At 46.6% G+C, this 12033-nt stretch overlaps 1 protein-coding gene across 1 annotated transcript; it reads left to right on the top strand.

The window, feature by feature from the left end:
• The first annotated feature begins 753 nt into the window (after nucleotides 1–753).
• On the top strand, nucleotides 754–11244 carry LOC101921084 (regucalcin-like). The gene is made up of 7 exons (XM_005228697.3): nucleotides 754–928; nucleotides 4237–4405; nucleotides 4904–5086; nucleotides 6519–6734; nucleotides 8563–8694; nucleotides 9368–9522; nucleotides 10792–11244. The coding sequence occupies exons 1-7, from the start codon at nucleotides 833–835 to the stop codon at nucleotides 10840–10842; spliced, it is 1002 nt and encodes a 333-aa protein (XP_005228754.2). The 5' UTR covers nucleotides 754–832; the 3' UTR covers nucleotides 10843–11244.
• Nucleotides 11245–12033: the final 789 nt, after the last annotated feature.

Here is a 12033-nt window from a genome sequence, read left to right as displayed (position 1 = left end):
AGGACTGGGGGAGGCGCCCTGCCACCAAAATGCTGGTGGTCACTTTAGCTCACCACCTGGCTTGGACTGTCCCCATGGTAAGCCTGCCCTGCCCCCACCTTGCTGGACCAGCCACAGGGGGGACCCACCATCACCTGCCTCTGCTGAGCAGGGCTGGGTAGGAGAAGGCACTTGGTGTCTTCTTTTAACCACAGACGAAAGTCGCAAATACTGAAGAAGGAAAAAATAGAAGTCTTCAAAGCCAAAGAAGATATTGCTGTCCTGCAGCATCCGTGGCAATTGCCAAGGCTCTGTGGCCAAAGCCCTTCCTGGGGCGTGCTGCAGCTCTCTGCCAAGGCAGGATTCAGGCTTTGCATATTCGAGGTGAGGAGCCCTGTGAGGAGAGCAGGTGACTTCGGCACCCAAGCAGGCTGTGGCACAGCTGGGAAAAGGAGCCAAGCCTTAATGATGCTAGTATGCCTTAATCACAAGAATATTTTTTTCCTTATCATTCAAAGTGACTGGTACTACAAAACCCTCCCATGCATCTTTTATTAACCTCCCCTTTTTATCACCTGAGATGTTCATCTGCCCCTAAATTTGGGAAGACTGGGCTAGCCCTCAGGGTGACAGAATGGTGCAATGTCTCAGTTTCCCTCTCCCACTCTCATGAAATGAGAAAAATACTGAGCAAGGGTTTTCCCCATCACATGTTCTGCTGCTGGCACCAGCTGGCACCACAAACCAGACCATTCAGAAGGGCTTTGGTCCATGCCTCATCATTCATGTGACTGCTGACTGAATACAAAATGTGAAAGGCTACCTGCTCGGTGCAGATAACATCAACTATTGCATGTTTTTAATTGTCGCTGAAAACAGCAGCCGGACTCATTGGACCAGCGCTGGAAAAGGGATACCAACCCAGGTCTTGCAATATTTTCCTCAGCAGGTGTGTTGATGTGATGAACTGCAAAGTTTTGCATAGGCGTCCTCCAGCTTGATATAAATATTCAGCTGTTTGACTGAGGCAAAAGGGTTCTTAAAATCCCTTGGTTTATGCAGACAGTTATTTCACTGTACGCAAATTAAAAGCTTTAGCTGTCTGCCTGCTTATTCAAAGCTTCAGCTTAAAATTAAAAATGAAATTATGTGTGCTTGCAGGGGGGAGAGAGGGAGAGAAACAGCAAAGAAACCTTTTAAGGCCAGTCATTCGTTTGTATTTTACCTGTATCTTAGGGGTACTGAAATGACCAGGTTTTGTCCAGTTCGTTTGAAAAGGGATGTAACTGAGGTTTAGAAAGGCTGTTTTTAAATAGCTACCAGAAAGAGATTTTTGGGTTTTAGAGCAGACTGGATGTTTTTACATTAGTTTTTGATTCCTAATTGGAAATTTTTCTTACAGTCTTCAAATTCTGATAGCTTGTTATTCTGATAACAGTTTAACTTGGAAAATGTTTCAGGGACACCCGTCAACCTCTTAGTCTCCATAAGGAGTTTAGGCACAAGTCCAGGAGGCTAGAACACCAACAAAATACTGCAGAGAGGATATAGGCAGGGTGAACGTGATGTTTTTGTCTGCAGGGATTTTATCTGGGGAGAATACATCAGGATTTTGTGCTTTCTGCTTGGAGTTGCTCTTTTTTCCCCTGCATGCTTATCTCTGATGGATCAGTGCTGCACCAAGCAGGGTGTGAAGTGCTGCACAAAAAGGTGCCAGGTGGCAGGAGGCCTGGGGAGTGATGAAGCGAAACGTGGTGTTTTGAACGAGGCTTTTTGCGGTCGTTTCCTCATTTTTCCCTCTGAGCCGCTGTATTCTGTGAAATGCTGCTGCTGCGTAGTTCCATGGAGTGCCGCAGGGAGGGTGCAGCAGGAGGTGGACCACCTGGCACAGAGGGAACTGGGGGCTGCATCGCTGCCAGTTTGTGGGGATGCTTTTGGAGGGCAGTGCTGCCTTTTAGGGTTGGACAAACCTTCCTGCTAAGAGCCTCCATTTTCAGCTGCTTGTAAAAGTTAGTGAAACCTCAGCCAGCAAGGCACAGATCTTTCCTTCTAGTTGCCCTCTTCAAAACAGGGCAATTTAAGACAAAATATTCAGCTGTTTGAATAAAACCCCACAGCTGGAGGGACACACGGGGCCTATTTCTTTGGTGGGGGGGAGAGATGCTGAGGCTGGATGTACACCTGGGGAAGGCAGACACATGCTGAGGCTCTGTGGGATGGGGCAGGTCTCCGCAGTATCATGGAGGTGGGCGCGAGAGGGGTAAGCAGGCAGCTGGTGCAGGCAGGTTGGTTTCTCCGCTGCCTGTGCCTTGTGAAACAGCTGGTAATGGCGTGATTGCGTACTCTTTACGTGGTGTGCGGGATGGGTCTGTGAATCAGTATTTCACCATGGCTTACATGCCAGGCCCCAGTTTTGTTGCTGCAGAACCTGGAGAAGGGCGGTAAGTGAAATGGGAGTTGGTGGGAAGAGAAAGGTTTAGTAACGCTCGTTTAGGTCAATGAAACAACTGATGAGAGAAATGCACACCGACTGTTGCAGATCTGGAGAATTTCTGCCTCTGTGGGAGCTGTGTGGATGCTGGGCTGCTGCCGAACCACGTTTCCCCATGGGGGTGAGCAGGTCTGAGTTTCCCAGACCATGATACAATAAAGTCAGCATGCATCTCCAAGCCTCGGGTCCCAAATACAGCAGCCACATGACATAAGGCTTTAACCCAAGAGAAACTCACTCCTCCAGCTTAAGCATGGCTTAACAGGTTTTAGGAGGTTTTACTGGCACCTCGTTGCGTATCCTTATTTACACTTTAGATTGATGCTGTTTGCCTGAGGGGAGCAACTCACTGCCCGGCCTCTCCTGGCCATTTTTCTTGGAAGGGGGAAGGGTATACCTGATAAATGGGTTGTTTGGACCTTACCTTGGCAGGGTGACTCCTTATCATGCATGTCTGGGGCTGGGGAGCAGGGAAGATAGGGGTCTCCAGCCCTGTTGTTTCCACTCAGAGTGATGACTGGCTCTTCCCACATACTTAGAAGCATATTAGTGCTAATTAATTATCTGTAAACCTTATCACCAGCTCACCTACCAAGAAACAATGCCCGCTTGAAGACACTAATCTGTAGGAATAGTGTTATGTCAGGGACTGGCTGCTTCCCAAGAAATATCTCTGTGATCTGTGGAAAAAATGTGCTGAGGCTGGTGGGTGCCGCAGCGCAGCCGCAGCAGCAGCAGCAGCAGCAGCAGCAGCAGCAGCAGCAGCAGCAGTGTCTCCATTAGCGGTGACTGAGGCGTCGAGTAGGCCCCTTTCTCCTGCAGGAGCTGAATGGCGGAGGGTATTGCTCACACCCCGCACCGCAGCTGGGGCAGGGCAGGCCCTGGGGCCCAGCTACCCATTTTGGAGGCCATCAACGGGCTCTGAACACAAGTGTTAGGGACTGGGCACCCTGTGCCGGGGTGGTGGCAGAGTGGCCAGTGTCCTCACAGGCACCCTGCTGCGGCAGGGATGGGGGTACGGGGCAGCTGGGGCACGGACACCCCTGGCAGGAGCAGGCACCTGGGCTGGGAGCTTCGCAGACGGGTGGCTTCACCCCCGGAGTAGCAGCCGGGATAATCACACCCTGCAGCCTGGCACAGGGTGAAGTTCGGAGTTTGCAGCAGGGGTTGGAGCCGTGGCTGGGGCAGTGAGGGGGGCAGCGAAGATGAAACGCAGGAGCATGAAAGGCAGGAGCCATCTCCAGTGTTTGCATATGCACGCTGACTCTGTGCGGGAACAGGCACTCGGTCTTTGGTGGCCTCGGTGGCAAACTGCAGTCGGTATTGTGGGTGCATGCATGTCTTCCTGTGGAGCACATCAATGCATCTGTGTTAATAAGGCAGAGCCTCATTTTTCCACAAAAAGGCTTCTGGCTCATTGGTGCTGCTGCCTGCCAGTCCCTCCCCATGGTCTGGGGGGCCCTTGGGATCACCGATCCCCAGCCAACAGCTTGGTGCCAGCTCAGGGCCCTGTCCCAGCGCTCCCTTGCCTGGAGGCAAGTTCCTCATCAGCAGCTCTGGCTTAAAGCCTCTCACCTAGGAAAGGTTTGCTAAGGAGAAGCCTTGGCACTTCAAGCTGAGTTCCAGCCATGAAGCCTCTTAAATTACTCCATCATGTGGGATTTAGAGGGTTTTCCATTTACAAACCCTGCTTTTAAGCATCACAGGCATAAAAAATCCACACAAGAGCTTTTCTTTAAATCCGTTGTCAACTCTCTTCCCCTCAGACCATGTCCTCCTCCATCAAAATTGAATCTGTTGTGAAGGAGAAGAACAGGATGGGAGAGTGCCCCGTCTGGGAAGAACGGGAGAGCGCGCTCATCTACGTAGACATTAACTCACAGAAAGTTTGCCGCTGGAGCCCAGTCACCAATGAGGTGCAGAGTGTGTCTGTGGGTAAGGGTCCGTACTCACCACCTCATCCTGGGAGTCTTCTCTGCCTGCCCCTGCCCATCCCTCCCAGTAGGAATCCTGTGGCATGGTGGTCTCCCTTATGTTCCATGGGGCCACATGCCCTGTCCTTCATTGACGTGTTGCTAAGCACAGTGTGGCCTAAGCCAGCTGAGCAGAGGGGACCATGCTGAGGTGTGGAGGGCCATGTTGCCCTTGCTGAGCCCCAGTGGGAAGGCATGTTTCCTTTGGGACCTGCAGAGGAAAAGGTGCAGTCTAATGTCTAATGGCTGTGTCTGCCCAGATGGTGGAAGGATCCGGGGACTGTAAAGCCAGCGAGATGTGCTAACAATCTCAGGGGAGAAGGATCTTAGCATCAGCTAAGCCTCTCCTGGGTCAGGGATGTCCCAATCAAACCCAGGTGACCTCGGTGAGGTGGGGAGGGGTAGGGCTGGCTGATGGCCCTGGAGCTGCCCACCATCTACTGTTCCCTCTTGCCCTCAGATGCCCGTGTCGGCTCAGTGGCACTGCGACAGTGCGGGGGCTATGTCATCGCCCTGGGAACCAGGTTTGCCTTTCTGGACTGGGACACCCAGGTGGTCACCACCATCCTTGAGCTTGAGCAGGATAAGCCCAACAACAGGTTCAATGATGGGAAAGTGGATCCAAAGGGGAGGTTTTTTGCTGGTAAGTTTCTGGCAGAAATTTCCCCAAGAGCAAAGAGGAACTAATTACCGTGTGTTTTATATAGTGCATTTTATTCCATGTTCTCAATTCCTCTGTTGACTTCCCTGCAAAAACCACTGTCGTGAGCATGAGCTATCTTGTAAACCCTCTGCTCAGTTACTGCCCAATGGGGAGGACAAGAGATGCTGGCCACATCCTCTGACTTATAATGAAGATAGAGGCTGTGGACAAGGGCCATCTGGCGGAAGGCTCCCCTTCTACTTGGAAGATGGTGTTTTTCAAACATCTCCCTCCACAGAAAGTGAAAAGCAGGTGAAGGTAGACATGTAGACAGGAAGGTTTTTGGAGGTATAGAGGAGGATACAGCTCCTAGAGTAGATGATGAGCTGCGGGTTGCACTGTTCAGGTACAGCCTCCCCTGATTAGCCCATGGGAAACAGGGATGTGGTGAGAGATCCTTGGCATCCTGAAGGCAAGAGGAACTTTTCCCACTGGTTGCAATGCAGCCAGGGTGCCCCTGTGCTTTTTGTCATATAAATGATGAGCCAAGCATAGCAATCCAAGCTGGAAGTGGAGAGCGACTGATGGGAATGAAAATGGGTCTGTATTTGTTTTGCCAACCAGCCTTTTCTTACTATTTCAAATTTGCCAAAAGTCAGGAAATTCATTTGACTCATGATTATGCTTGAGGGATAACGTGTCACTGGAGTTAAGGGCAAGAATAAGAGAGAAAAACCTGCTTTGCACACCCATTCCCAGCTGTGCATGGAGGATCAATGCTTTTAACAGGGGTTTTGGCCAAGCATTGTAAAATAAGCTCCTGAGGGCTTCTGAAAGGGGAGACCAACAGAAGCAGTCTGTCATACTTAAAAGAAGGTGTAATGTCCTCCTTGAGTGCTTCCCATCCCATCACTGCAGAGCTCTCTCCAGAGGAGAGAGAATCAGGAAATACCTAACGGGGTTAACACTGAGGCATAAATTCCTTGAGAAAAAAATCTCACTTCTGTGGCATTCTCCACTTGCTTCTGAGATGAGTGTGCTTTACAGCACCTGTATTTTAAGGTAACAGCCCATTTAAATGATGAAAGTAGCCTATGAGGAGCAACAACAAAAAGAGCACATGATGCTTGCCTGCATCTTGGCTTTTGCTGTGAGCAGAACCTCGGCCCCTGGTGCATCGTGGTGCTCCTTTGGGTCTTTGGTGTCTATGACTCAAACAGCAATGCAGAAGCTCATCCTTTCATCAGTCAGCATCACCTCTGCGGGACACAGCTGCTCCTGTTCGGCTCCTTTTCCTCCTTCTCATCAATCTGATAAGACCGGGTTAGTCCCTTTCTCCCTAGGACCTCTTAGTAACACTTAGAGGAGGTTTTTAATCAAGCACGAGGAGCAAGCTTCTACTTTCTAACCAGTGCTCCCATTTCCATTTCAGGTACAATGGCTGAAGAGACGGCACCAGGGGTCCGAGCGAGCCGGCAAGGCGCTCTCTATACCCTTTTCCCTGACCATTCAGTAATAAAACAGTTAGACCAGGTGGACATCTCCAATGGTCTGGACTGGTCCCTGGACCACAGGACCTTCTTTCACATTGACAGCCTGGCATATGCTGTGCATGCCTTCAGCTATGATGTGCACACTGGAAAGATTGGTACACATGCTCTTCTAAATTTGGTGACAAGTTTGATGACTCTTACTCTTTCTGCAGTGAGACCTGGGCATGTAAGATGCAGTGATTTATTTGACAGATCTCATATCTTCTGGTTACAGCTTGTCAGCAGGCTGATTGTGATTTTTCTCAAATATAGTTACACACCAGGTGAACAAAGTTTTGACAATCCTTCATTTACTTTAATCTGGATAAATAATCATATTAGACCCGTTCAAGGAGTTGCAGGGAAGAAGTCATCTGTACTGCAGGGTGAAAATTAATTTATAGGATGCTATTTATTCTTGAGTGCCATCTACTGGAAAGCTTCGATTGTACTAGCTCCATAAATACAAATACAGAATATGCATGCATGTATATCACAGAAATATATTTAAAGAATGAAGTTATCCTTGTGACTAAGGTTTCCCAATTCTGAAATTAAAATTGCCTTCAGATGTTTGGCAAATTTCACTTAAATTCATTTTCTGGACAAACATCTTTTATTGTATCTGCAAAAAGGAAAATTCAGGTGCAAGCGAAATGGGTGCAAACCCATTTCAAAACTCTATGAAATATTTTGGAGCTATATCGATCTGTTATACTCCGTGGAAATTTAAATGGCTGAAGTGCCTTTGTACTCTAATGTTGCGACAGAGGGAAGACACAGTCACTCAATAAGAGTGATCAGCAGACTTCGTTTATTGTCCCTTACAGTCACCTTTTATGCCTTGTTATAATTAGCTCATACATATTACAAAAGTTAAGCTCATTATTGGTTAGTTGCCTAAATACCAAGCCCGCCCCTAGTTTCTCTTCTGTAGTTATCTGTTCCCACCTGCAACATTCTTTTCCCACCAAAATCTTCCTGTTATTGTGTAACAAGAACAGCCAAGGATAGTGTATTTTTGCTTTACTTCAGATAAGCTGAGAGCGATGTGCATTTTTGTCCAGCCAGCTGGACTATGTCTATGTGACCCTTTTCAGCTAGCCAGTTATCCACACTCTACTTAGCGTGGACTTTGTAATCATGGGTGAATATCATACAGAATAATTACATTCACTCAGATTACAATTGCTAAGAAAATATATTTCTATAAATTTCAGGATATAAGGCTTCTAAAGAAGATTTAGTCCAACTTCCCGCCCTCCCCCTCCCAATACAAAAATGTAACTAGTTTGAACTTCCTAGCCTTGGCTATTTTTGGGTAGTGTAATGGCCAGAAAGCTCTGGGTCAGAGCAAGCAGACCTCTGCCCATGGGCACTGGTCCACGGACTGCGCACGTGTCCACCAAGCCATCTGCACTGCCGCCTAGACTGCCAGCAGTTGGTGTCCAGGCTTAATCAAAACCGGTAGCTTTCTTGGCCATTAAAGAGTAAAGTTCTTGATCTTTAGCTGGCAGAAGTTGCTTATTGCCAGCATTTAAACCCAAGTCATTATGTGTGTGATGCGTTGCTCATAAAAAGAAATCCAGGCTGTAATGATCAATGGAAGTGCAGGAAAAGTCACTGCTCTTGCAGCAGTTGTGGCATGACAAGCAGCTAGTGGGTTAACAGGAAGGACAGGTTCTTTTCCCTTGGTAAAATAACAGGAGCCCTAATTCAGTACAATCCCAAACTGCAATGGCTCTGCTGGGGGCTTGCTTCTGCCAGGCTCAGTTAGGCTTTTAACACATCTGCAAAATGTGCACATGATATACATATTCCAGTGCATTTTTCTCACAGAAAGTGAATTTACCAGTTTGCAAGAGCATGGAATATGTTAGACTGGGATCTGATACAGAACTGGTACCAGCCCATGTAACACCAGCTCTGTAACTCTCCCTGCAGCCTGCCCAAAACTTTTGTACCGTCTAGAAAAGGAGGAGCAAATGCCCGACGGGATGTGCATAGATGCAGAAGGGAAGCTCTGGGTGGCCTGTATCGATGGTGGGAGAGTCATTCGCATAGACCCAGAGACAGGTAAGGCCTCCGCCAGCACCTGCGTATTGAGTGTCAGCTACATGCCATGAACGCAAGAGGAAAGGCACCCAGGAGGAATGCCTTGAAGGTGAGATGAGGTGGTGTCATTTATTGCCCAGTTCTGCCCCATGGGTTGTCGAGAGCATCGCTGGCCCAGACCCTGATCACATGAAGAGTGATCCCCGCGCTGCCTCTACACGGGTACCCTGGCTCCTGTGGGCTGCTGATGCACCACACCCTCTTCTTAATAATGCCACTAAAATCCCACAAAAAGCACTGCACATTTATTACAAGAAATACTACAAACTTGCAATTAAAGGAGAAAAAATTCTCAGTGTTGAAACATTTAACTGGGAAATGCTGTTAGGGAATGACAGCCATCCCAGGCCAGGTGTCTTTGCCTTTCCTGGCTTCTCATACTGTGTTGCTTCATTGTGAGAAAAGGAAGCGATGCCTCACAGATATTGGGGAGAGGCTGAAAACTAGTTAGACATGAGGCAGATGAAATAATTTGATTTCCCCACAAACTGTCATTTAGCATATGGCCCCTGTCTGTAGGGGAGATGCCTTCTGAGTAAATACCACATCTGTGCCATGTGCACTAGTACTGCATTCATATTTATATGTTTCCTAGAAAATGAACATTAGGAAACAATTGCACATTTTTTCCCAGGAAAAAGAATCCAAACCGTGAGGCTGCCTACTCCGAGGATCACCTCTTGCTGCTTTGGTGGAAAAGACTACTCAGAAATGTATGTGACTTCTGCATACGATGGACTGGATGAGGCCACCTTAGCCAAGGAACCTCACGCAGGAGAGATCTTCAAGGTGAGCACGTTTCCTTTCTTTCTGTATGTCAGACCTGCCAAGCCTCATGCTCTGAGAGTGAGGTGCCCTCACTCATCCCACTGGCCTGATGTGCTGGTCCAGATGCGTTCCGTGTCCACTGGCCAGGCACAGCTGCTTTTGCACAGCTGCTCGTGCATTTGGAAGGAAGATTTGAAGAAATTGCTGGTAATAGTGTTGACATGTTGGTTAGCTGAAGTTGATATCCAGTCAGGGGCTGAAGGCAGCCAGTGGATCTGGATCTGCCCTGTATAACATATTCTGTAATACACTGTCAGGACTTGAGTTTTGCTCCTATTTCTTCCTATATTTTCATCAGTTTTGGAAATTTCACCCCCTTAATTCTCAGTTTTTAATTGTGACAAGAAATCTAGATGTTTACAGCACAGGTTGCTCCTTTAAAAATTAAATTCTTAAATTCACCCAATTTGCACCCGAATCCCAAAACTTGTGGGATTTTTTTAGTTTGTTAAAAGTGGTTGCTACATTTTGAGAAACTAATAATCTACATTTTTGTCCAGGGCTCTTGAATCCAAAACTTGTTTATCTCTTCATTTTTCAGTCCATTAGCAAAAAGTACATCAGGAGAATAAAATGCAGTTCTTAATGAGCAATTGCCCTCATTCCCTGAAAGCTGACCACAGCAGGAAAGGGAAGGGTCGTAAATGAGTGGAAATGAAAAAAACCAAACAAACTCAAACAAAAACCAAACAAACCCAGACTGTAATCAGTTTGGCAATAGGATGAAGACATGTTCCAGCAGGGCTGGAGATCTAGTCTGGGATCTGGGACCTTATAGTTGAAAGCAGTGTTTGGAGGAGATTTCTCATGGCTGAGAATTGATAGATTTCTCAAGCAGCAGAGTTTAGGAGCTTTGTTTTTTTTATCTCTGTTCCTCAGTTCTCCAGTTCTAGAAGGGAATTTATATTTTCCAAACTCACATTTGTCTTGCATGGGCAAAGCACATTAAAAGTTACTATGAGTGATTTCATCAATGCAGAGATAGGGACAACATGTAAGGGCTACAAATAATGTGTAAATTATCAAAATTATTGAGTGGTGCTAATAAAGACCTTAGTCTTAAAGAGTTCTAAAGAACTCCATGTAATGACTCATTTTGGTCTCCTCTTGAAGCCGGAGACCTTCCATGTAGCGGTAGGTTGCTATGGTTTTTGTTGTACAACATTTGAGTGTTTTCATTGTACTCAATTGGAGATGTTTCCTTTTTTTATTTTTGTAATTTTTAAACAGATAACAGGCCTGGGTGTGAAAGGGATCCCACAGAATTTCTATGCTGCTTGAACATTGACACTAAATAACAAAGAAGAAATGCTTGCATCTTGTAGTAGCTCTGACAAGCAGAAGTCCAATGAACTACAGAATTTATGTGTGAGGATTTCTAAACTGAAAGCATGCTTGTTTGGAATTGAAGATATTCTTTCTTCTGTGGGCCTGTGGCTTGATGCAATAGGTTAGAGAGGTAAAGTTAATCCGTGTTACACCTTGATAGCTTTTGTGACTTTCCATAAACCTACATAAGCCTGAGCTTAGTTTTGTTGAACTTTCTGATGACCAGCTCTGGATTTTCAAGGTTGTGTGTTCCCAAAGAAGAACCTGACTCCTGGTTTGTCTTTTCATGTTACAGTGATTTACCAGCAATGACATGGCAGATTTTAATAAATATTGTAAGAGTGATGGCTTGAACTGGACTACTCCTCTGCTGTGGGACTCCCCCTGAGGTGTTTTCTTGGTGATCAGACCTATTTGTAGTATCCAGACTCCATTTTTTTTACATCCTTGCTAGCCTGTTTCCATTTGCCTTGTCATAAATTCTTCCGTCTTGTCTTTAGAACATGGTTTATGCTGCTGAAAATAAATTATGCAATCACACCTAAAATATGCTTACGGTTTGTTTTTTTCCCTGCATTCAGATATTACCATGAAAATGCTGAGTGACCACACACAGTCCGAGTACAAACAGGCTGTGAGCTGCCAGGATGGCCTGATACCAAAAATGGATGCTCCCTAGAGTTGTCCTGTCCGGGGTCATATTTGCACCTATACACATGGACTTCCCTTTGCTTTACATATTTTCTTACTGCATGCATGGTTTCTTATTCCTCTTCTTATAAAGCTGTTCCTCTGCTGTTTCAAGTATTTTCCTCCTTTTTCCCTTCAGATTTTCTTTTTCTTCTCTTCCCCCTGAGCTTCTCTTTCTACTTAATCTCACTTTTTGCCAGCTTTCTGCTGTCTCTTTGTGGTCCATATTGATCAGTATTAAGTTGGAAATCCTTGTCCCTGTCTTTAATGCTGTATATATCTGCCCAGGTTTCTCGCTGCATTACCCTCACCTGCTCTTTCTTCCCTGGGAATGAAAATCTGGCCTATCAATGTTTCTCCCTTTGCCCAAACTGTACAGGGCTTTCTCCCACACCAGTGACTACATCAAAGCTTTTGAATTTGGGGGTTTCCTGAAGGCCTCTGCATACCTGC

The sequence above is a fragment of the Falco peregrinus genome, chromosome 4 (genome assembly GCF_023634155.1).
Source record: "Falco peregrinus isolate bFalPer1 chromosome 4, bFalPer1.pri, whole genome shotgun sequence".
NCBI classification, from domain to species: Eukaryota; Metazoa; Chordata; class Aves; order Falconiformes; family Falconidae; genus Falco; species Falco peregrinus.
The sequence above is the reverse complement of the archived record's forward strand: the minus strand, read 5'-3'. Positions and strand labels throughout refer to the sequence as shown.